This window comes from Manis javanica, chromosome 2 (genome assembly GCF_040802235.1).
Source record: "Manis javanica isolate MJ-LG chromosome 2, MJ_LKY, whole genome shotgun sequence".
Classification (NCBI taxonomy): Eukaryota; Metazoa; Chordata; class Mammalia; order Pholidota; family Manidae; genus Manis; species Manis javanica.
The window spans coordinates 20,078,349-20,105,166 of NC_133157.1; the positions used below are offsets into that span (position 1 = coordinate 20,078,349).

At 41.1% G+C, this 26,818-nt stretch overlaps 1 protein-coding gene across 5 annotated transcripts in view; it reads right to left on the reverse strand.

Moving 5' to 3' along the window:
* SNX30 (sorting nexin family member 30) overlaps window positions 1-26,818 on the reverse strand; it is a 101,141-nt gene that overhangs the window by 46,051 nt on the left and 28,272 nt on the right. For all 5 annotated transcript variants that reach the window (XR_012126702.1, XR_012126701.1, XM_073226049.1 and 2 more), the window contains one exon: window positions 8,460-8,651. Coding sequence is in view for 3 of the 5 variants with exons in the window: in XM_073226049.1 (XP_073082150.1) it covers window positions 8,460-8,651 (192 nt within the window). In the remaining 2 variants the exon portion in view is untranslated. The remainder of the gene's footprint in view (window positions 1-8,459; window positions 8,652-26,818) is intronic.

Genomic DNA, 26,818 nt, shown 5'->3' on the forward strand with positions numbered 1-26,818 from the left:
TTCATGCAGTCTGGGCAAAACTGTGAAGTTAAAGGACTCCACCCTGGCCCGCCCCCAACTCACTCTGCATCTTATCCCCTTTTCAAAGTCCCACATACCAGCTTATGCCCATGAAATGTAACCTTTCCTTTGATAGGGGATAGGGGTGGGAAGATGTAGGGAAATTTATTCAACTTAGGTATTTATGATTTATTAGAAGACTCCACAAAGGATTAGTATTTTAGAATTGGAGAGAAAAAAAGGAATACTTAAATCCAAAGAACAACTGGCTGCTTATGAATTTTCAGGCACAGGGGTGATGGACATACTGAGGGCAGGCGGCCGGAATCTCCTCCCCAGGCAGGGCAGGAAGAACCCTACTCCTGAGCAGCCCCAGCATGCCTACCAGATTCCTGAGACACCCCCAAGGCTCCTCAGGAAGGAGAGATCTGGATGGGACATTCTTCAAGACCTCACAAAGCACCCCCAACAGGCCCCATCTGAGGACTTGCCCTTGATGACCGGCCCATGAAAGGTAGATTTTGAAAGGTGACAAATGAACGCAACTCATCTGCATTGTAAATGGCAACAATGGAGGTCTCTATTTTTTGCCCTCCTAAATGTTAGATGATATCAACCGACCACTCCTCTTTATCATCTTTTGCAAATCTACTTCATGATTATAGTTTATGTAACATTTCTACTCTGAGTTTGAAATCAATATTGGGTAACTACAAAAAACAGTACGATAAAACTCAAGTTTTGTTTCTGCTGTAACCAACTTTACTCTTGGGAAACTGGCTGATTTTTTTTCCCCTTCTACTTTTTAAAAAGCTTCACAAAAGGTAAAAAAAAATAAAAGATCAGCCATAATCCTTCTAAACAGAGAAAAAGGAAATTAATATTATAGTTTATATATTTTTTCTGTGCATGTTCATTTACTTACATTTTCTGTATCTTTTTATTTCTGTATCTGTGTCATCATCTTGGGCATCTTTCTAACTCAGTAATTTCAAATCTACATAATCATTTTTAACATATATATAGTATTCCACCAAATGAATATACCATATTTAAACTTAAACCCTATTGAAGTTGATTCTAATTTTTCAATGAATAAACGGTACAACAGTAAATATGACTGAGCACCTCTTTCATAATTCTCTTAAATTCCTAAAGATAGAGCTACTGGTAAATGTGTATAATAGGTATTTTTAATTGACAAATTGCTTCCAGAAATATACCAATTTATATTCTTACCACACATTCTCATCAACACTGCTTATCTTTCATGGACTTATAACTGAAAAAAAAAGATATGTATATAATCCTTTTTTTAAAATTGTGTTTCTTTAATGACTATTAGACTTGAACTTCCTTTCAAATATTTTTTGGCAGATTTTTCTTCTTTTGTGAGGGGTGTTTTTAAAAATATGAGTTGAGTCTTTTTCATTTGTAAAAAGTACTTTATAGCCATTTGCCTATTGTAATTTCCAAAGGGTTTTCTGACACAGAATTTTTTAATCCATTAATCCATCCATTTTTTGCTACTTTTGGTGTCATCGATAAGAAGTCTGCTCCCATTGCAAGCTTTTTAAAAACATTCATGTAGTCTTTCTCTTATTCATGGTTTTATATTTATGTCTTTAATGTTATTCTACATCTAGGATCTACCATTAGAAAGTTTAAACTGTAACAGAGACATCTGTATGATGATGTTCACTGCAATATTATTTAAAATAGCAAAGAAATCAAAGCAACCTAAATGTCCAACAATAAAAAATGATTAAGGAAATCATAGTATACTTATCCTACAGTTATCAGTAACCAGGTCTGTAAGATATTTTTAATGACAAAAATGCTTCAGTGTGGTTTTAAGAGAAAGCAGGGTACAAAATTAATTGTACATACATTATGACTTCATTAGTATTAAAAATTTGGGTATAAAAGGTTGGAAGAAAGATCTAGAAGTGATAATGACAACTGTTCTCCTGCCACTCATCCTTATTTCCAAATTTTCTACCATCCTCACACAATACTTCTTACAGTCACATAAAAGTATTGCACATTTTTAAAAAGCTCCTTTAAGGACATAAGGGATTTAATAAAGCAGTAAAAATGTGATGCTTTGGAAAGCAACAAGGTTCATCATGAAACAGAAGGATACTCATACTCTCTGATCCAATATTCATTTTACTTATTTTTGCCACAACTTGTCTAGAAAAGATACATTGATACATAAGATATGATCAAATGATGTAAAATTAGAAGTAGGTGAAAAATAAAGGAAAAACAAGAACAGAAAATGTAGAGCCAGAAGGTTAGCAAAACACTCACCATGGAATTCTGCACACTGGCTAAAACTGGGCCACAGACGATTCTGTGAATTTCTGGAGAGAAACCTGACAGTCAGTTATAAGCCTCACAGTCCTCATAAAATAAGCAAGCCAATAAAACTCAACCTTGAGTTTGTAGTAAATTTTTCCTCTGTGAAATGCAGGACCTAACTTTGAAAGGAAAATAAAAGTAAAAAGTGTTTACTTCTATTTTCTAGTATCTGTGGTAAATAAAACAAAAAAGAAAAGTGCACATCCACAATTCCATAATCAGAGACAGCGATAGACTGTTTTGTTCTGTGTCCTTCCAAACCATGTTCCACAAGCTCGAGTGACCAGCAAAAGATAACAAGGTCAAGAACACACCTCAAGTCAGATCTACAAATAGGTAATGGAGCACAAGTGTGATAATAAAGAACATTCATTTTTTCATCATTGTTCCAAATGAGTATCTCCTTGCTCATCTCTAGGCATCCATGTCTTTTTTTTTTTTTTTTTGGTAAGTTCAAACTTTGGAAGACCTAGCACAGAACCACAGGGTAATCTATCACCCAGAAGAGCTCCCTGTCGGTTGGAGCTCACCAGCCACCAAAGGGCTCCTCTCATTCCCCAGGAGTGGATGTGCCCAACTGTGGCCTGGAGCTATTCCAGAGAAGTTCCATTCAATCTAGAATTTACAACCCACTCATTCTAGGGAGACAGGGTCTTCATCAGAAATGGCATCTGTTGAGGCCACAGCTGGATTCTAAGAAGTCTGAGTGACTCCATTCCCACAAAAGGACCTCTTCCCCTGTCAGATATTAGCCAGCGGGTCCTACTCGGCTTCCAAACCCGCCTGCCCTAAAAAAAACACCTGAGTATGATGTGAAGACAGCTTCTGGCCTCTGCTCAGGCTCCTCTGGGCTTCCACTCTCAGAGCTTTCCACCAAGCTCTCTGAAACACCCATTCTATAACCAAACCAATAAATTCCTGTAGTTCTTCAACCTATTCGAGTTCTGATGGCTGCTCTCCCCTGGGAATACAGCCTCCCTGCTGCCCCATCATGGGGAAAGCTGCTCATTTGCTCACATCTACAAACCTCACCCCACCTCCTAAGACCAAGAGTAGCTGTGAGTGTCCTCATTCCACACTGCTCCCTACCACCCCTCCTCCGTGGCCCTGTGAAAACCCTTTCGAGACTCATGCCATCATGACAGACATATTGCTAGCCCTTGCCACAGCTGTCATGTCTCCACATTCCCCTAAGATTTCTAGCACCCAGCTCTCAGCCTTCCTTTCCAAAGCCCTTCCACAATCTCGGTGCCCTCAAGATCCAGGTGGTTCCCATGTGCAACACCCATCTCTCAGCCAAAAGTGTGTCTCTCCAGACTTTTTCATCAGGCAGAAATTCAGGCATCTGCCTAACCAGCACCTCCTGTATTTCAGACTCTTCCATTTCCCAATACCCCTGCTTTTTCAGCCTCTTGGGACCCACAGTTTCTTGACCTCTGTCCACTCTTGTCTTTACTTCTTTCTTTATTCAGCATCAATTCCGTGACCCATCACTTCAACCTCTCACTTGTCAATATCCTAAATGTCCCTTCCCCGTGGCCTATTCACACAACTCTACAAAGATGCAACTACCCACTCCTTGCTTTACTAGACCCAGACGTGTGAGCACATTTGTGCAGGAAAAACAGTCAGGCAAATACTAAGCGATGCAATAAATTCCACAACTGGACCCTTAACACTGCCAAGCCGTCTTTGAATACTTCCTTAGCCAACTCTCTCCCTCATTTTCCATAGCAGTTGATGTAAGGCCTGTAGGAGTTTTGAAAACTTCTAAGCTCTACTTCAAACCTCCCTTTTACTCTCAGAAGACCTCATCATCTATGAATAGAGAAAACTGCAGTTAGAGGCAAAGAACACCTCAACTTCCTGCCACAAAAACAAAACACTTCCCTTCCTCCTCCAGAAACAATGGAAAAGAACGCGTCCCCCACGGAAGGCCCTCCCTCCACTCTGTCCAGGAGTCTCTCCTGCTTCCACCTCCTCAACGGTTCCCATCTGTTTCCTCTCCAACCATCAGCCAGATGTCTCCTTCTCTATCAACATGGCCACTTAGCTCTGAAGTCCCAAAAAAAAAGAGCTTGTCCCCTGAAATCCACGTCCTCCACTGCTCCTTCTCTGTACTCACTTTCACTGCCAACCAACCAACACTCATGGTGTCTTCTTTCTTCTCGTTCACCCTCGCCCCCTGCAAACCAGGGTCTGCGCCACCACACCAATGGAAGTCTCACCATAGTCATCAATAAATTTCTTGTCATTAAATCAAACGTTCACTTTGTAATCCTTACATATAATTTGACTTCTGGGCCGCATTAGCCTCTGTTGATCGCAGAGGCATTTGAAAAGAGTAACTAGTTGGGGCGTAAGACTTGGTGATGACCAACTGGCGATGAGTAAATGATGAGAGGAGGGTGGCTTCTAAAGGGAACTGAAGGCTCCTCTCCAGTTCTCCAACCTCCAGTTTATTCCACATGCTCATCAGTTTCAAGAGCCAGGCCGTGGTGGTAGCCTGGCCACAGGGTTGGGTGAAAGGGGTGGAGGGGAGCCATTCCTCTTGAAAATCATGTCTGTGGAAAGCACAGCACAGGCAAATCCTGATTCAAGCTCTAGCTCCATCACATATTAACTGCATGCCTTTGAGCAATTTTTAAAAATATCTCAGTGTCTCACTTTCCTCATCTCCAAAATAAATATAAATAAATAAATAAAAGATAAGATAAAAATATCAGTACCCACTTCACTGAGTGCGTGGATTAACTGATGATATATTTAAGCTTGTAGCACGAAATAGATGACAGCTCACCCATTCAGGGGCACACTATTGGAGTCTTAGAAAGGACAGCATAAAAGTGTGCTTACTGGCAACTACTAGCATAGGAAGTTGTTCGCAGCATATTCAGTGAACTGGCAGCATGCAATTCATTTTTGTAAATGGATAGAGACAAATAGTTCAGAATGTTGTAAATGATTATTTCTGGTTGGTGATCTTATAGGTGCTCTTTTATAGTCTTAGCTTGCCTGAGTTTTCTAATTTCTCTACAGTGAGCACATTACTTGCATAAAATAAAATTTAAGGGGTTTCTATTGCAAAAAAGGACAGCACATGCTAAGTGCTCAATAACTGGCTATTATTATAATGTTACTTTCTAGGAGCCTGCAGAGAAAAGAGCCAGGATCCGCCTGCCCTAAGAAGGTCTAGGCTGGCTCGCTACCACTGAAGGGATAAGACACCCACAATTGTGCCTACACTGGCTCTCAGCCCTAGCCTCATTTTAGCTCAGTCAAAAGCAGCTTTGTACTTTGCCCAGTTTTGGTCATCAGGAGTCTGAATTAGGACTGCAGAGCTAAAGCTCAAAGTTATAAACTGAGTTGTTGTACAACTTGTGGTCTGACCATTAACTTCACTTAAGAGTCACAGCAGAGGTAGGGGCCCTGGACAAGATCAGGTGCTTGAGGCCCTGTGTGCCTGTCTCTTTCATCCCCACACACCAAGGGCAAGTAGATATGTAGGAATATGTAGACATCCTTTAATGCAACACTCAGAAAGAAGGTTCCCAGTGCAACACCAAGATACTAAACCTGGCATTACTACATGAAACAGGAAAAGGAGGACACTGGCTTGAGATCATAAGTAGAACTGGCAATGAGAAATAAAACTAAATTCTGCAAGTTCACCATGCGACGTTGGCATCACAACCAAATGAAAACATAGAATTGGAACTTGGACAAGTTTATCCTAAGACATTTTCTGACCTACAGGAAGCCAGACAGCCACAGGGAAGAGGAAAGAAGGAGGGAAAGAGAAGGGTCCCAGGAAGTGGTGGTGAGTTGCAGCATGTGCCTTAGCTTGTGAATCAATTAACGGAGGCCCTGCAGTACTAGCATTAGGAGAGGTAAATGCAGGACAGAGGAATCGAGGAGGGGTGGGGGAAATTAAGGCAGGCAAGCATTGCTGTGTAACCTTGTCATCCAACTGTTTGGAGCACAAATTCAAGAAAAACAGGTTTTGTAATTTCACTGACTACAGAGTAAAAAATGAGTTTACCCTAGGGAAGAAAAGATAAATGGAAATAATTCATGGGTACCTGTATATCAACCTAGGACCTCTGAGGATATAATATGCATCTAAGTACCTAGCCCCATGCCTGGGAAGTTGGAGGCACCCCCTGGCAATTGTGATGGGGGAAGACTGCGTGAACGCATGTGCACACACAGAGAGACAAATTTTCAAATGTGAACTAGGTGCAGAAAGGACAGGGCAGTAATATCAAAAGACTGGGAAAGGCTTAAGAGTCCATAAATGTTCTGTATAATTATGGCATAAATAATTAGGCAGAGGTTGAAAGAATAAGTGTTCTCTCTCTCTCTCTCTCTCTCTCTCTCTATATATATATATATATATATATATATATGTATGTATATAAATATAAATATGGATACACACTATATATATATACACATATATATATATGAACATGGAAAGATCTTCAAAAACATTGCAGAGGGGAACATTAGGAAATAATATTACAGTGAAATCTGAATTATATATGTATTTTAATTAGCTGACCATGAGCACTAAATGTAAATACAAGGAAAAAAGAACTGCAAGAACACAAACCAAATTTTAATGAGAATAATAGAAGTGAGAGTGGCTAAGGAAGACTCGTATTTTTTTGTGTTTAGTCTTTAGTATTGTAATATTTTTCTCAATAATGTATTGCTAGTTCTTGTATAATTTCAATTTTTTTATTGAAGTGTGGTTGACATATATTAGTTTCAGGTATACAGCAGAGTGATTAATGTTTATTTACATCATTAAATGCTCACCATAATAAGTCTGTTACCATTTGCCATTATGCAAAGTTGTTACAATATTACTGACCATATTTCCTTTGCTGTACTTTTCATCCCTCTGACTTATTTATTTTATAACTGGAAGTCTGTACCTCTTAAGCCCCTTCATCTATTTCAAATTTAACATAATATCCCATAAAAGATGAAGAAACAAAATTTGAGCATGCTTTATTCTCTCTTTTTTCCCTCAAAAATCTAGAGAAGTACAGAACCTACTAAACTTTTACAATAATAATTACTTTCTACAATGAGAAAGAGAAAAGTCACAGAAGAGAAACATGTTTATAAATGTTTCTCTTAATACGATCCACAAAGGCATCTTCACTCTATTTAAACCTCTAAAACTATCTAAATACCTCTTAGTCCTGTGGCCCATGGTGGAGAGGGAACACCAGTAAACAGGGCTGTTTCCTGACTAAAACACTTTAACAAAAAATAAAAAGTGATAATGCAAATTTTGTCTCCAACAGTACAGATATTGTTACTCTTCCTCTAGATCACTGGTTCTCAACCGAGGCAATTTCATCCCCCAGGAAATACTTGGCAAAGCCTGGAGACATTTGGGGTTGTCTCAGCTGTAGGTTAGGGAAGGGTCTTATCAGCGTCTAGCAGGGAGAGGCCAGGGATGCTGTTAGCCTGCAATGCACAGGACAGCTCCCACAACCAGGAATTACACAGTCCAGAAAGTCAATACTGCCAAGGATGAGAAACCCTGCTCCAAACCTAAAATTTTAGTGCTATTTTAAATATTCAAAACATAATTTTCAAAAGCAAAAAATGATACATTAAAGTTACTCTTTTATAAGTGGAATTACGTAAAGAGTATGAGTTTGAAAATAAAAATATGGGTTTTACAGTGTCACAAATTCAAATTAGAATCCTGGTCACCAACTTTGTAACCATAAACAAGGCACCTAAAGTTTCTCCTTCTAGCCTCTCATCTCTGAAATCGTAAATAACCAATCTACCTTTTAGGAAAGCTGTGAAAATCAATCCACCCTCAGTCCCCTGCCCACTACTCGCCTGGCACATGGCAGAAAGTCAATAAATATTAGTTCCCATCCTTTTCTCACTCCTCTCCCTAGAACCAATACCAGTTGTAACAAGTTATAATCATGGTGTCATCACAGAGATTCAGGTTGATACAATGATTAAAAAATTTCAAGAGAATATGACGTTTCTATAGGACTCCAATTCCCCAAGACCATTCAACACGGGCAGCAGATAGTGAAGGGACTTACTTTGGTGGTGATCCTATACGTAATGTAGGTCTCCATCGCACACACATGCTTCTTGGGGTCATCGACTGTGACAAAGAGATCTCTGGTCTCACCGTCAATGTCATCGTCAAGCTGAAGTCTGTTGAGCAGGGAGGATGAAGAAGCTGGACTCGAAGTACCTGCCGGAGTACCACCATTGGGCAAAATGAGATCCTGAAAGAAGAAAGGAATCACTTTACACCTAAATGAAAACACACACCTGGAGAACAGCAGAAGTGGCTGGCATGTAGCTACCCCAAGACATACCTCTAAGTACAGAAATAGCTTTCCAAGACTTGGAGCTTCTTTTTATCTAGCATTTCTTAAGTGAATGTGTCTTCTATGACCAAGAGAAGAGGCTGTGGCAGCGCTCTACACCGTATTTGTGCCGATGCATCTTCCAGCAAGCGCTGGAGGAACCCAGAGAAGCAAACAGTGGAGGGACAGAGAACGTCAGAGCCCCTACCACTGTCAGACCTCCACAGAGAAAGAGGTCTGACTACACCACATACTCTTTCCCCCACTTTCTCAAGACAACCACCTGGGCCCAGGAAAAGAACAAGGGGCCTGAACCCTCTTAAATACTTAGCACATTAAAAAGCTCAATCAATCATACCTAGATATGTAGGAATATGTAGACAACTGAACATTATGCGCCTCCTGTCAGCAGCTCACACCAGCACCTGTGACATATGTGAGCCAGAAAGCTGAAGATGAATCCAGAACGAATCTCTAGAAACAACACTGATTTACAGGCAATACAGAGGAATGAGAAAGATGTTAGATGATACTTTGAGCATGCGATCGGCAGACTCCCAACCACGTGAAGATAAAGAGAACCAAAGACCCGGTTTCTTCAATAAACAAACTGCTAGGAAGAAAGAGAAGGAGCCCCTAGAAACGTAAGAAACTCTAGAGACAGATGAATAATTTCAATGGATCCTAATTAAAATGAAATGTGTTAAGATATTCAGGTAAATTTGAATATTGACCAGGTATTTTATGATATTAAAGAACTTCTAGGTGTAGTAATGGAAATACAGCGCCTTTACAAAGTCTTCATTTTTTAGAAATATATACCAAAATATCTGTGGATAAAATGATAGGATGACTGATATTTGCTTCAAAATAATTAAGGAAGGGGAGGTGGGGATACAGATGGTACAAGATGTCCCAAAGCCGACAACTGCTGGAGCTGATGTTTGCAGGTTCATTATACAGTTCTCTCCTCTCATGTACATGTTTAAAATTGTCCACAATAAAGAAAGTTTTCACAGTGGGGCAGGTGGAGAGAGCAATGCAGAAAAGAAAGGAAAGAAAAGATTTTTTAAATTATGGACCTCTTTCTCTATAGGCCTTAGTAGGAAGCCACTGGAATAAATTATGCCCCTACAATATCCAAAAAAGGTAGAGTCTGACAGTTACCTTTTTTGGTTTTCAGGTTTGATAACAGAACAAAGCACTGCTGGGCAGATGTCAAAGCCTCTGAATGTCAGTCACCTTGGGATCATTAGAAGGCAAAGACTAGAGAATATGGCAAGAAAGTGGCACGACACCATGGAAAGGGCCTTGGTCAGGAATGCAGGCAACATTCCCGGTCTGTGGGTCATCAGACCACAGGTTGGAGTTGGAGAGGTGCTTGAATTCTCTCTCCTTGCATGCAGGTCAGATATGACTTCGCCCCCAGATAAGGGAACATACAGAAAGTGAGAGGTCAACCTAGCAGTCACATGCACGTCTTCTAGCTGACCACGAGCCATCGGGAAGAGGGCTGGAACAGCAGAGGGAGCACGGCCTGGTGTAACCACAGACTAACTTGGTGTCAAATATATTTTTGTAATTTCTGAAAGGGTATCATTCTCACAGAAGTTACTCATGGGAATGGACCCCACCTCCACTTCTCCTCAGCCTGGGGATTGTCAGCAGGGAAGGCAAACCCCTCAGCAGCTGCTCTTGGTTTGGACAGGACTGCAGAATCTCGCTACAGCAGTGCCCAGCTGATCTGGCTGCTTTCCCAACATCCTGACACTGCAGGGCGTACAGGGTCCGTGCCCCAGAATCTGTGGTCTGAGAGGTGACATCTTCTCTGAGCTCTGAGATAACCATCACATCTTCAGCATTTCTGTAAATATTTAAACAACTAACCTCAGGCAGGCCCATGCTAGGCATTGCAGGGGGCCCACACTCATATTTCACCAACACTAGCTAGCACACTGGGCCTCACACAGGGCCTATCAACAGCTAAATATTGCACAAAAAAGAGAATTAAAAATTTTTAGTCAGATAAACCAACAATCGGCTCAGAGAGCAGTTTTCCATAGCCTGGTCTAGACCGGTCAGTTCCCAGAACCCACCGTGCTCCTTTGTACCCCTCATGTGTGCTTGCAAGCCCCTTCCTCTTTCATGAAGATAGAGGTCGCCAAGTGTCTCACAGCAATTGCTCGAACGGCCCCTCCTCCTGATACTTCCCTGGTCCACTCCCTGGCAGAATTAGTCACTCCCTCCTCAATATTTTGAAGATAATTCCACCAAAGCAAATTTCACAATTTGAATCATTTATTTACATATATAACATACACACACATTGTGAGTCCCCAACAATTGGAACTGCCTTGTTCACCTCTGTGTGTATGTGTTGAGTGTGTGTAATTATCTGGCCGCCTGTTTGCTGGCCTCCCAGTGACTCTGAGCCAACTCCCCTAACCTTTGCTCTGGGGGCTGCAGCCAATAACCTTCCAGGAACAGCCCACACAAAGGTCTGAGACGTCTTGGCCAGACGGGGAAGTTAACCAGTTCTTAAATTCGTTAGTGGGTGGGAGAGGGGAGAGTCAGTCAACCAAGTCTTGTCACACACTGCAAATTCCTTCCTCTTCCGACTATGTGACCAGAGAAAACACTAGCACCCTTACTACAGGGTGTTTCCCAGAATACTAATTGAGCATATACAAATAGCCAATGAGCTACAAATGCCTGTAATTTCCTATAAAGGACCACCACCAGCTCAGATTTCCATGGCACATCTGTGCAGAGGGTGTCCACATTCTCATCTCACTGTACCCCATGTCAGCCTCATGAGGTTAACAGGACAGATACTGTCTCTACTGATAATGAAGCCGAGTAATGTGTCTAAATGCATCAAAGCTAATCATTGCTATGCTACCCTGGTTTGTGGTGTCTAGCTCAAGGTTCTTACCAATCTGAATCCCCTTTGGGTGGCTTTTCCAAACCAAGCCGGTCCCTCATCTTCATTCTCTGGCCGTAAATAAAGCCAACAAGTTTTCCCTTAGTCTTGTAATACAAGTTATTCTCCAAATCACTCCCCTCAAGACATGATCTCCATGGGAAACGAATGTGAAGGGAAGACATGAACGTCTTAGGAGGAAAGGGCAGGGAGGTCAGGGGAACTGAATGACCCAGGTTCAGGACCCACCCCACCCAGGGCCCTCCAGCAGAGGTTTGCTACACAGAGACCTAAGTTCTAGAGCAGGTATTGAGGGAGAGCAGCACCTCGACAGCCAACAGAACTACAGTGCCGGAAGTGAGGGCCTCCCTTGGCTCAACACAAAGCTCATTTTATTTTTGTTTCCCTGTAGGCCGTTCTCCATACTCTTTGAAAGAGCATGTCACTCTCCTGATCAAAACTCTCAGAAACTACAATCACACTCAGAATAAAATCCAAACTCCCTACCACAACCCACAAGGGTCACAAGACCTCATCTGGGACATCTGTGCCCTGCTCATCCTGCCCTCGATCCCTGGTCTTGGCTCCCTTTGACCTTCAGGTCTTTGTATTTGCTGCTCCCTCTACCTGGAACCCTCCTCGTCCCTCAGACTCCCGTGGGGCTGGCTCCTCTCTTCAAACAGGTTTCTGCTCAAATGACAGTGACAGAGAGGCCTTCTCAGCCCACAAAATCTAAAAATATCCCTGCACCCCCTTCATCGCTATCCAGCCCCTTCCCTCACTTTATTTTAGTCATCGGACTTACCACGTTCTGAAAGTTTATACTGATTTACTCTCTGACTCCCACTAGCCGGTAAATTCCCCAAGAGCAGAGACTTAGTCTTGCTCATCCCCCGTCCTCTGGCACAGAGTAGGTACTCCCTAGGTATTTGTGAATGAATGACTCTTAGAAATGACCCAATTCAATCCTTTGCCAAGAGAAGGGACTCAATAAATGTCTGCTGAATGATAATGAAACCGAGTCTAACCTGAGCCAGACTGCCCAGTTCTGAACCCAAGTTCCACTACTTCCTAGCAGTGTGACTTAAGCAAGTTTCTTAATCTCTCTCTGCCCCAATTTCCTCATTCATAAAGTGGCTATAATGGGATTGAGTTACTGTATGGAGGCAATTAGAATAGTGCCTGGAACACCATAGATGCTATGTCACCATTAACACACTCAAAAGAAAAAAAAAGAAGTCAATTTATCTGTAAGTATTCTTGCAGTTACTTACAGACTAAGGGGCTGGATTCGCAGCTGACACTTAATAAATGCAGCTGAAAATAAAAACTGTGTCAAGATATAATTAGTGCTTCTGATACACTTTCCTTCATGATTTCACTGTAGCAATAGATATCTACAGTAGCTGTGAAAGTTACAACTAAACAGTTGATAATAAATGAAAAGTCCTCACTGCTCCAAAGTACCAATTCTCACCATGTAGGTTTCAGATATATGAGAATTTCTTCTCTGCCTCTACCCCAATTTTACCTAGGAAAAGAAATACATACGTAGGCTGCTTTAGAAACCCCTCTGGGTTCAAAGAATTTCAGTTATAAGATCCACCAGCCAGCCAGCCAGCCAGCCAGCCACAGACAGATGATTAAATTAACATAAATCACCAGCAAAATTCTGTATTGCATTAAACTTATGGTTTATGAAAAGAAAGTGGTACAGAGCCAATACGGATTTAATAAAAACACATCATGCTGAGATACTCTCATTTCTCTTCTTGATACTATTAGAGGAGTGTGGGGAACACGCTGACCTGGTTTCAGAAGAGCTTGACAAAGCCTTTCAAGGCACCCTTACTAACAGCAAAGGGGTAATCGGGCTCCCTGAATGCACAGATTCACAGACTGCACCTGACATGTCTTAATTCACCTCCCTCCTGCCAGGCACACAGGAGAGGTTTAAACAGTAAGTATTACACAAACTGAACAGAACACTCTTCATTGTTGACTTTGTTGTAAAATTAAATTTAAGTCCACTTTGGAGAATAAATTCAAAGGGAAAAAAATTCCAAAAATGTTCTATTCAAAGATGTTCCTAACAGAGCAAAGAACACAGAGTGAACCCTGGAAAAACCCCAAAGGCTCAATAACCAGGAAATGATTGTGTTTACATTAATAAGAATGTTACATACTCATTTAAAGATTATAAATCTAGACTTCTACATAAACTCAGTAAATTGAGCACATATCTTTGCTTTCTCCCCCTTTCCATCCTGTGCGTAAAATTGTGACATTCCCAGAATATCTTGCCTGGCTTTAGTACATCTGCATATCAATAGGCGTTCAGAGGTGGAAAGAAGTATGGCTTTAGTGCATTTGCATCATTCCTCAGGGGTGGAGAGATGTTCATCTCCATACCTGGGCAAGGAGGGCTTATCTGTACCTGAGAGGGGAGAGGGAGGGCTGGTTTTGCTTCTGCTGGAGCAGGAAAGAGAGAAACGGCCCAGACTGAAGTTTGTAAGCAATAAACGGATTTGAAACTTTATTTCTCCCTGTAACTGATTTCGGTTTTTAGAGGTATTTTGCCCCAGGATTTCCTCTCCCTGGACTTACAGATACTAACTTAACAACCTAGAGAAGAACAGGAGAGAAAGAGCAGTGAGGAAAAAAAGAGAAAGAACAGCAGTGACTGGAATCATACCAGATTGGAAACTAGGAAAGGCATTCGAAATGCCAAAATTTCCAAAGATTTTCTTCTGGATGTAACTGGGACACAGCTGAGAAAAAAAACTAAGGTGCACTTAACCCATGTCACTGAGGTTAGGGTAACATTACCAAGATTATGTAAAAAAAATGTCCTGAACCCCTCACATGGACTTGAATTTAAAAGTGCAGTGGTCTGGGGTGTGGGGAGGAAACAGGTCGTGGGCAAAGGAGGACCACCAGCGTGTCTGTGCTGTGAGCAAGAGGGGGCGCCAGGCACAGGCAGATACAGCACACGAGGACCACCAGCAGAGGGCGCCCTGCCGACACGGCTTCAGCTCACCGATGCAAGATCAAAGGTCAGCTGCCCTGGGCGGTCCGCCAAGCACAAAGCCGGGATCCATCGCGATGAGAGATAAATGACCTACTGCCCAAGACCCTGGCTTGCTTTCTTCTGGTTCCTGTCTCCACAGACAGATCACTCAACGGATCTGTCAACCAATTACTCAACTCAACATAAGACCCAAGAAGACAGCTCTGACATCAAGACAAACAGCAGGGATCCAATAATTCACTTATTCTGATGGGAGGCAAATAGCAGGCCAGCATTACCTCATCAGACACGAGCAAACAGAAAAATAAATACATCAAGCCTACAGTATCTTATCATACCGACCCAAGAAAACCAAATATTGGAAGAAAGAAGCAGAGTCCTCAAGATCAGATAAATATGTACATTTGAAAAAGATTTATCCCAAGAAACAGAATACTTTAGGCAGATCTACTTTGTGCTCTCATTTTTTTTTTAAAGCAAAAGAAAGTAGAAGAGGGAATTGAACAGTTAAGGTTATAAATTGCAAACAGAAGGAGCAGAACTTATGAACAAAACCAAAATTTAATTCTTCTAAAAGATGAATTAGGTAAACTAAAACTTAGGAAGCCTGATCAATATAGAAAAAGGGGTGAAAAAAAGCAGGCAATGACTCTTAAAATCTCATCTATATGTATGATTATGAATTATAAGGATGTACTATGAATACGATGCCAATAGACTTAGAAGTCGATATGGGCTAGATGGCTTTGCAGGAAAATATATGGACAAAGTGAACTTAAGTTTAAGTAGAAAACCTAAATAAATAACCACAGAATCACTGTCAGTGAACTTTTACTAAAAGGAGAGCTAAGCCTCAACAGTTTACAACCAAGCTCTAATGGTCCTGTTTTATTGAAACAGCCTAAGATACTTTATTTATTTTTATTTTTATTTTTTTCAGTTAGATTCCATACTTTAAACTTCCTCACTTTTTCCCAAATTTGTTTTTCTGTACTAGGATGCTATCTAGAATACTAAATTACATTGAATTGTCATGGATACTTAGGATCCTCTTGTTTATGAGATTTATTATTTTTTTTGGAGAGGGCATCTCTCATATTTATTGATCAAATGGTTGTTAACAACAGTAAACTTCTGCATAGGGGACTCAATGCACAATCATTAATCAACCCCAAGCCTAATTCTCAACAGTCTCCAATCTTCTGAAGCATAACGAACAAGTTCTTACATGGTGAACAAGTTCTTACATGGTGAACAAGTTCTTACATAGTGAATAAGTTCTTAGATGGTGAACAGTGCAAGGGCAGTCATATCACAGAAACTTTCGGTTTTGATCACACATCATGAACTATAAACAATCAAGTCAGGTATGATTATTCATTTGATTTTTATACTTGATTTATATGTGAATCCCACATTTCTCCCTTATTTTTTTTTAAAATAAAATGCTGAAGTGGTAGGTAGATGCAAGATAAAGATAGAAAGCATAATTTAGTGCTGTAAGAGGGCAAGTATAGATGATCAGGTCTGTGCCTATAGACTAAGTATTAATCCAAGCTAGACAAGGGCAATAAAACATCCACGGATGCAGAAGATTTCTCTCAAAACAGGGGGGGTGAGGTTCTAAGCCTCACCTCTGTTGATCCCCAATTTCTCACCTGATGGCCCCCCTGCGACTGTGCCTGTCTTAGGTTGTTCCTCCCTTGAGGAATCTTACCCGTCTCTGGCTAACCAGCCGTCTTCCGGGGCCATACAGGGAAAGTAAAGTTGGTAAGTGAGAGAAAAGCAATATTCTTTGAAAAGGTTAGCTTTTGACTTCTTTGCAGATTTATGCCCTGTGGCTTCTATGCCCAGCATTTGTCTTGAGGTATCTTTACCACTTGGAAGAATTATGATACTCGGTAATTTTCTATATGAGGCATGTAAGACACTTTATTTTAATGGACAAACTTTTCAAATCATTTCATGAGGGTTACCGCTATCTGTTATCAAAATATTAGGACAAAAAGAGAAATTAGATCTAAGTGTAAACATCCTCAATAGAGTAACAGCAAATGGTATATTAAAATAATTTTCATAAAGAAAAATACAGCAGGATCGAGTCAAACATATTCCAAGAAATCAAGAATGATTTAACATAAGGAAATTTATTAATGCATTATTACACTAACTGATCCCATAATCATTGTTAGATATAATCATGTCCACAACTATCAAAATGCTTATTGGTTTCATTCACTGGTAATGAATCGATATTGGCCATTGCATTAAAATCTCTAAGTGAAATTAAGGAATAAAAGGCAAGTTCCTAAATATTTTAAGAGTGTGTATCAGAAAACATCAACAAGAACCTTGAAACATTCTAAGTGACAGAAGCCAGATATGAAAGGACACATGTATGGCTCCATCTACATGAAAGCTCCAGAACAGGCAAATCCATAGAGACAGAAAGTAGATTTTTGGTTGCCAGGACTAGAAGGGAAGAGGGAATGGGAGAAAATGCTTACTAAGTACAGGGCTTCTTTTTGGGGTGACAAAAATATTCTGGAACTAGATAGTACTGATGGTGGCACAAAGCTTTAAATATACCAAAAACCACTCAATTACATACTCTAAATGGTGAATTTTAGGATATGGGAATTAGATCTCAATAATCAATTTTTTAAAGCAGCAAGCAATGTGAAACACTGGAAGCATATCCACCAAATTCAGAAGATACCTAATATCACCCCGTTATTCAAATCACTTTAGAAACTGTAGCGAATGCTATGATGTGCAACAGAGTTCCACGCACTGCAGTGTTTACGAAGAATATTTGAAACCATGCAGCTACCCACCACGTCACTCCCTAGCAAGAGATCAGTTACCCACCAAATTAACCTAAAATCTTCATACACATAATAGGGAGAAAATGTATTCAATGTTCAGTGGCACATGGTGTGTGTGAGGGTCATAGGGAAGACAGTACAGCACAGAGAAGACAATGCCTCTGTGGCATCTTACTACACTGATGGACAGTGACTTCAATGGGGCATGGGGGGATTTTATAATATGGGTGAATGTAGTAACCACAATGTTTTTCATGTGAAACCTTCATAAGAGTGTGTAGCAGTGAAACCTTTAATAAAAAAAACAAATATAACTTATTTAGAATTATATAAACTTTTAACATAAACTTTTCTATAGAATTATAAAAATAGAGAATCTATAACAATTTTATATCATATATGAAGAACTAGTAAAAAACAAAGAAATAGGGACAGAAGTGAATGAATATCTATGGATGTTTGTCTCCCACAACATAATGTTTGGGACATGTCCTAATATTTTCATAAATGATATAGAAGAAAACATGGAGTAACATTCCAAACAGATGGGGAATAAACTGAGAAAGATCTTTAGGTGAATGAGTATACCATTAACCTTTTACTTGGGCAAGCCTAAGGTAAAAAAATTCATGTAGCAATTAAAAATATAATGGTTTCTGAAGTAGTTTTACCTAAGAAAAAGTCATCCAAATCTATGTTGATACCTCATGACATTAGCCCTGACTCTCTGGTAGGTTTTTCACAAAGGAGACTCAATAAACTGGTGAACTGAATATATTACTGTAGACATAAAAATTAATATAAATAAATTAAAATTATATTCTTAAAAATAAATAAATAATATTCAGTAACAAAAGGAGAGGACATAAACTATATGGTAGATTGCATTATCATTTGCAATTATTAACTCTCTTTAAGAAGATTACACATTCTTACCATTGCTAAGTGACTGCCCACTTGAGGACACATCCTCACCTTTCAGCTTGGCAATGTGACCTGCTCTGTCCAATGGGACATGAGCAAATGTGACATACACCAGATGGAAGCAGACACTTTAGAGCCATTACCAGTTTCCACCGGCTTTCTTCTGCCTTAAAACTAGCAGAGGGGCTGCGCCGTCAGAACAGAAGAACTTGTAGAAAGGAGCCACAGCAACTGACTCACAGCCACCGACACATAAGATGACCTAGAAATTAATGTTTGCTGCAAACCTTTGAATTTTTGGAGCTGTTTATTAACACAGCAAGGCTAACATATATAATTATAAAAATGTCTACATAATTTTTAATTCTAATAGGAAATAGTGATATAAACAGTATGGAACTTTAAGATGCAGGAATTTATCTTTTTTTCCCCTGCCTGCAGTTATTCAAACACATCTTAATTATATGTCCTCAGCTCTAGACTTTACTTGCTTATTAGTGGGAAGTTCAGTCCTCCTTCCTTCCCACCCCTGACCTGGAACCCCTATCTCTAATATTCTTCAAAACTTCCAAGGTTGCTTGCACAAGTATCTCCAAATTCCCAAGGTCAACCAGTCTGTGGCTTCTAGGTTAGCATCTTGCCTGAACAGTCTTACATTTTCCTACCTTGAATTCTGGACCATTTCTCATCAGGTAAAGACTCTTCCTCAGACATGAGTTAAGAGACTGTTTCAGAGATACATCTGTAGGTTAATAAGGTCATTTAGAAATTGAAAATGATTCCCTAGCTTTTCAGAAAACCTGACCTTCAAATAAAATCCACCTACTGGCCTGATGCAAAAGACCTCCAACAAGATCACAAATGAAAGAGTGCAAGTCCACATTCCTTGGCTAAGTTTCCAATGCCTGGTACTAGCGTTTTCTAAAAATCTCCAGACTAGCAATCACTTCTCCAGACATTCTTGTGATTCCTGGGACCAAAGACATTTCTACCATTTTCAAATGAATTCAGACATGATCCCTTTCTATTCCCTCTAAGGAGGATACACTATTTCAACCACATATTGAACCCCTAATACACATTAGCCAAAGTGCCAGATGCAGAGTTACCAAATGAAATAGGATCTGACACCTGTGTTCAAATGACTGACTCTAGCTGGTCATGTGGACACAAAACCCTCTATGGGCAATGCAATGCAATATGGGTTTAAGATGAGAGAGCTTGGTGTGGGCATTTCAGGCTGAGAAATCACTGCCACTGGAAGAGGAGAGGTATTTCTAAAAGCCTGTCCCTAACTGAGTAACTAAGACCAACAGATGAAGGTTCTGCCTCTCTTGCCAGCCAAGAAAGTACACGCCAACTGGAGTACTACAAAGCCCGAGCAACGGCTTTCTAATGGCACAGATTAAACCTCCTCAAAAAGCACATATCCAAGAGATGTAACTGCCTGAAGGCCTGGTCTCTTCTGTCCACCTTGATGCCTTCTGCCAACTGAACTGAGGCATTCTTCCACTGACATTTCTGCATCCAAATCACACAAGTGTCTGGGGCATAGGACCCCTCAGAGATCATGCAGGCTGTTTGTTACATAAAAGAAAAGCCTTAGACAAATGTAGCAAAAAAATTAAGTTAATGAGTCTACGTGAATGGTATATGGATGTTCATTGAATTAATTTTTCAGTTTTTGTAAGTTTAAACTATTTCAAATAAAAAGTTAGGGGAAAAAATGATACTTTCAATATAAACAGCTTATAGAAATTTGTAATATTGATATTTCTAATACTGCTTAAGCTTATTTAGAGCTATCTTTTTCTTGTAAAATTACAAAAATAAGTATCTGCAGGCCTTAAAAAAAAAGAAAGGAAAGACTTAGAAGTAGTATGCATGGGGTCACTCAAGTGGTAATGTGAGGAACGCAGGTCTTTGGCCTCTCATCTGGAGCTGTGCTACACCACAACCCAGACACGCCTCCTTATATCTTACATAGGAAGGGGAGTGAGGTAGACAAGCAAAGAGCACTAAATCACAATTGAGAAAAAAAATAAAGATTGGTAATCAACAGAGGATAGATTATGAAGTTAAACCTACTGTGGACACTCAGTCTAAGGTTCTCATTTCTATGTTCTTCTTACCCAAACCCACTCCATCCACTCTAATCTTTAACAGAAGAGCAATGAGGGAAGACCTGAGCTTAGAGGCCAAAGAATGGGCTTGAATTCTGGCTCTGCTCCTTGCCATGCGTGGAGTAAGGTACTCAGTGTCCCTGGGCCCCAAGTTTCCATCTATGACATGGAAAGTGTAAGGATTAAAGAAAGCATATCATGTGACCAGTATAATCCCTTGATAAATGTTAGTTCTTTCCAATCCTTCACCAATACATCTTAATTGGGCCATTCATTTATCTTACAAAACCTGGTTCTGATTTACCTGTTTTGGCGCTCCATCTGACCCAGCACTATGTATATGGAACACACTCAAGAGTGTAATGAAACAAGTCAGATGCCTATAGAAAGTTAAAGGAAAGGCATTTTTCATTTAGACAAACAATATACTATACAGAAGCTGCATATGTGCAGCGTAAATGGAGTTTTCTAACCAGGATCCCCGCCTGGCTTTGATAGTCCTGTTTGCACATCAATGTGGCATTTACCATGGCAGAGCCTCTGGTCCATCTCGGGATTGCCAGTCCCAGGTAATGGATGAAGAACAGCAGTCATTCTCTTCCCTTCCATTCCTGGTAGGTAATTGGTCAGGCACCTGCCAGTCACTAGGGTCCTGCCCATGGAGTTCTTCCAGGCAAGGTTGGGGGAAGCAGAGTATGCTGAAGCTGAAGGGAGAGAACTTGGTAGTGAAGCCAAGTGAGAGGGAGCCCCCAAGTGGTGCAGCTGGAGGGAAGGAACAGAGCAGCCGGGATTCAGAGAGAAGCTCCAGGGGACAGAGACTGAGCCATGAGAAATAAACTTTTAATCCCAACCTATGTTTTCCCTTGTCTTCGTTTGGTCTCAGTGGATTCATAGGAAACTTGCCCAGAGCGGGGAACCTCCTTCCTCCTGGAGCCACAATATGTACTAAATGATCAAATGCTTGAATCATCATCACCCCAGACCAGACCTTTTCAAGAGCAAAAACCATTCAAGTGAGGAACAGAACAGGACTGGACTCACCTACCAATAGCAAGTGCCAAGTGGTTACTGTTAAGTGCACGTGTACAGCCCACACCACTCAACTGTGCTTAAAGAGCTTTACACATTTAGCAAGACTAAAAGTGTCCTTGCCTCAAAAATCACCTAAGCTCACCATTTCTCTGTAACAGGGACTCTTTTCCTAAAATCCCTAGGCTCCTGATGCCAAAAATTATGTACAAAATTTTGCATGTGCATGTTCAAATCTGAATCTTTGTTTGGAGAGAATCTTATCATTTTTAGAGTCCCCAAAATACCCATGGGGGGGTGGAGAAGTTAAGCCCTGTAGATTTTTAACTAAGTGAAAAGAGGAAACAAAGCACATTTCAACTCCCATGAGCTCCCAAATCCAAACTGCCCTCTGGTAGAATAGGGCACTCTCACATTCAATGATTTGTGACATGTATTAAACCCTCACCCCAAACCTAAAACTAACCTGAGAGAGAACTTGTAAATTAGAATGAAATATGTGACTACCTTCAAATAGGTCACACATGCTTGAAAACCTTTTTTTCTCCTTATATAGGATGCACAGTCAGTATTCTCTCAATATTAATTTGGTGGCATTGCACACAGTGGTGCTGATTCAGGAATTTGCATCTTACCACAAAGAGCTAAAACAGATGTTTTCCTGTGGAATTCCTGGAAGCCTGAGACATGGTCTCCCCCACAGCATCCTTTTTAGAGGCCTGAAGTGTTCCCACCTCCGACCCAAAAAATGCAAATGGATTTCAAGGCTAGAAAACCCACCTGGCTACCTGGTTGCTCCAAATCTTAATCCCACATTCCTGCTGACATGATTCAGACTGGATGCGGGGATTTATTTCCATGGTTAGTAGATTCATTGGAATAGTTTAAAGAGGCACTAAACAACCAAGAAATGGATCATAGTCTAAAGAGTAAAAGAAAAGTAGAAATAGGATGTCCTAAACTAAAGCAGCTCAAAAGAGTTTCACAACTAAGTAAACCGAAGAACACAGAAAAAAGGCAGGAAGGAAGTACATGCAAGAAAACGGGCCTTCAATGTAAGACTGGTCAGTCTGGCCGTCTCACATGGGCATTCTGAGCTCAGAGGCAGAAATGAGTCCTGTGAATGAAGGCAAGGGGAAGGATTTCAGATCAGGCACAGATGAGGAGGGGGGTGCAGGGGCAGAAGCAGATGATGTTAGCAAGCCAACGAATGAATGAGGGACAAAGCTTATAACCGTATTTGCCTATAAACCATGAGGATAAAAGAAAGTGGCTCCCAGGTGATGGATGGTGCGGCAGTGGCTATGGGGTTATCTGTGGACACAGGCACTGTTTCCATGTATGCAAAGGCTTGTTTTGGAGCCAATATACAAGAGATTAATAAACAGCAAGGATTTCTCAAGATGCTTTTATTTCTACTTCACTTATGATAAGAGAAAAAATGTCTACTGCACAACAGGAAGATTATTATTATTTTTCCATTCAGGTTGTCGATGGCGGGTGCTAACAGATTAAGGGAGTACTAACTTTCCTCAGAGCCACTCCTTGGTGTAGCTGTTGCTTCATAAAAGTTAGCTAAAAGATCACATTCGCACAATACATATAATTAAATGTTTCAGCCATCTTTCTTCAAGTAATGAAAACTTGACTGTCACTATGAGATGGCAGAGGCAAAGGGACAAAATAATTGTCACTTTCTATTTATCTTATAGACCAAAAAAGAGATGTTTTCCAACACATGGGAGGTTTAAGAAGCCTAATTGCCAGTGTGCTATCCACCCCCAAACCACAAATTAGAGGATATGGACAGAAAAATGTATTCATTCACGTATCCATCCAAACAAACATTTACTGAGTTCCCACTGAGGGCCAGGTACTAGTCTAGAAGGAGGGGAAAGCAAGCTGACAAAGCATTTACTTAAGGAGTCAAATATTAGGGTGGGTGTGGGGTGTGCCATACGCCAGGACAAACAGTAATGTGACAGAATGTGATGAATACTGAGTAAGGGGAAACCTGCCGTGCTGGAGTCTAGAAAAGCGAGAGTAACCACCCTCTGAGGAAGGCCTCACAGGAAACAGTCTGAGGGCAGAAGGCCTGCCTTTAAATTCCAGCTTCTCCTACTAGCTGCACAGCCATAAGAAAACCATTTAAACTCACCAGCGCTGCTGGAAAATAGCAAGAGCACCGCATCCAGCTGGCTGGGATGCATGGAAGATGGAGAATGCCAGGGAAAGCGGCTGTGAACAGTGAAGAGCCGCTCAGTGGCAGGGAAAGGCATTCCCGGTGTGGAGAGCTGCACCAGCAAAACTCCCACCGGCTCAAGTGCAGAAGACAGCTGGGGAACGTCACCTTGGACAGAACATGGGCCAACCAGGGGACATGGCAGCAAATAAGGCCTGGAAGGCAGATTAGCTCCAGATGCTGAGGGATCTTAAATCACATGCTTAAGAATCTGAGGTACACTCCATAGGCAATGGCTAAGCTGTTAAGCAGGAAAGTAGCAATGATACATAACTTCTACAAAGACTTCAGAATATGCACACAAAACAAATAAAAAGGGAAAGAAATAGGAGATGAGAGAGGGATCAGTTAGGGAGCTAGTGTAATTTTCCAGGCATACCGCATCTCTCCAAATGGAACCTGAACCAGGTGGTAGATGCCATGGAGGGGAATGGACAGATAAGAAGTGTCACCAACACCAAGGTCGGATGGTCTGGGACATCAGAATGACTGTTTTAGTCAGAAAAAAATGTCTGGCCACACCAGGGGGGTGATGTTTCATATACAGGTAAATTACAGAGAATTAGAAATTGTTGCAGTTCTAGCAAAACTGAGTAAACCCAAATTCAGCAGCCCTATGTACTATCCTTAAATCCACAGGGCCCATCCTTAGGAAAAGAGGGAAAGTCCTGTCAAAGGATTGTGTTCAGCAAAGGCTTAAGCCGAGGTCCCTGGGTACTTGACGTCCTTCCCCATGTGCAAGCTGCCCCCAGAGTGGATTATTCCCACTCACCTGCAGTCATTTGCCCCAGGGATACCTGACTCCAGGCATTTTTTCCCTGCTACAGCCAGCAGCCCCCACTGCAGGAACTCGCATGGGGAGTCTTGCACCACAGGCCACAGGAGGCCTGACAGAAAAGAGCCCACAGGCTGTCATCACGGCCTGGCTCTGGCACTGGCCAGAGGGTTCTCCTTGGGTCATCAGAACCCCCACTTGTGAGAGCAAAAGGTGTCCAGCTGAGCACCCTGGGAAGCCTGGCTATGAGCTGAGTCAAAAACATTACAAAACCCCCACATAAAAAGCAAACTCTTGGAGCTCAGATAGATTGCAGGACTTGAAGACAAAATTCGTACTTTTTACAGCAACACACACATACACCTCTCAGGTAAAAGAAGGGAAGATGAAGAAACTAAATGTTTTAAGCTCATACTCTCTGCCAGGCACTGTGCAAGCTTTACACATTATGGCTCATTTAACCCTTAACTCAGAGGTGGGGGAAAGAAAGAGGGTGGGCTTTATTATCCCTGTTTTCCCACAAGCACAAGAACAGGCTCAGGGAGATTTGAAATGGGCCCAAAGTCGCTCAGCTGGTAACAAGCAGAGGACAGTAGCCATCCGCCACCTGCCCACTTGTCACAGATGTCATTAAATAGACACCTGCTGTACAAGAAACACAATCACCACCACCACCACCACCACCACATCCACCTTTGCATCTGTGCCCGCACCTGGTCATGAGCAAACCTTATGTGTTTCTTAAAACAATTCCTGAGCCTCCAGCATCAGAGAAATAAATCGAGCTACTTCTCTTCTCACAGGATTTTAAGAACTAGCCAGTGCCGAAGATTCAACATAAAACACCAGACACCATTAACACACAGCTTCATTTAGCCATCAGCAATCCCCCATGGACTCCAGAAAAATAAGACAAGATCCCACCATTGCACCTGCACCTCAGAAATAAACCTGAGGGGTCAGACACCACTGGTCATGGGTTCATCTGGCTTGAACATTCAGTGTTAATGCAGGAGGTAAGAGCTTCCTATCCCGGAAAACTCTTGGGTAACATATATCCTGCCCAGATAGCTTGATGATTCACCCTGTCATTCCCTAAGTTGATGGAACAGATCTGAGTTTTCAATGTATTATAACTATGGAACTTCAAATAGTGAGATTAGATTATTCAATAATTGCTGATGGAGAATTTGGTTAACCATCCAGAGAACAATTATGTTATATCCTTCTCTAATACCAAGGGCAAAAATGAATATCAGGTTGTGTAAAGAATTAAATATAAAATTTTAATAAAGGAGAATTAGATGATGATTTAGATCAGGGGTCGGCAAGCTTTAGTTGTAAAGGACCAGATAGTAAATGTTTTCAGCTTTGCAGGCCAGACAGTCTTTGTTGCAACATCTCGTGTGCTCTTACAGTGCAAAAGTAGCCTAGAGAGTAGATAAACAAATGAGCCTGGCTATGTTCTAATATAGTTTTACTTATGGACACTGAAATCTGAATTCCACCAATTTTTACAAATCACAAAATACAAATCTTTTATTTCTTAGCCATTCAAAATGTAAAAACCACTCTTGAGACTGACTGATGGAGTCAGGGGCTGGGGTGGGCATGACTATAAAAGAGTTTGTCGAGGTGGAGGGGAGGGGACCTTGCAGTGATGGAACAGTCTGTATGGTGACTGTGGTGCTGCTGGTTACAGACATCTATACATGTGGTAAAGATGCACTAAGCTAGATCAGCTAACATTTTTCTGATAATATTCCTTTCTCTTAAAAAAAAAAAAGCAGTTCCTGTGTGGTGACCTCTAATGAGTTCTACACAATGGTATAAAGGGCATATAAAAGTGTAGGCAAAGGGTCTGTTTGTATTTATACAGAGGATCAAAGCCTAATTTGGCTACCCAGAAAATGAACTAAGATATGATATGAAAAAGAACTTCTAATATCAGCACTCTCTGGAAGACTCATACCAGAAGATGATCATCAAAAAACCCCAACAAAGATCCAGGCGCTGCTACAGCTGTAGGTGCACTCATCCCACCAGTTCCTGGACTTGCCATGGGAATGAAGAAGAGGATATCTAAGCTGGCCTGTGCATACAGTAAAACAACAAATTTGACTGGATCTATACGGTGGGAACTCAACCAAGAATTAGGAGAAGTGCAAATTGTAGCACTCCAAAATCTTACAACCACAGACTATCTAC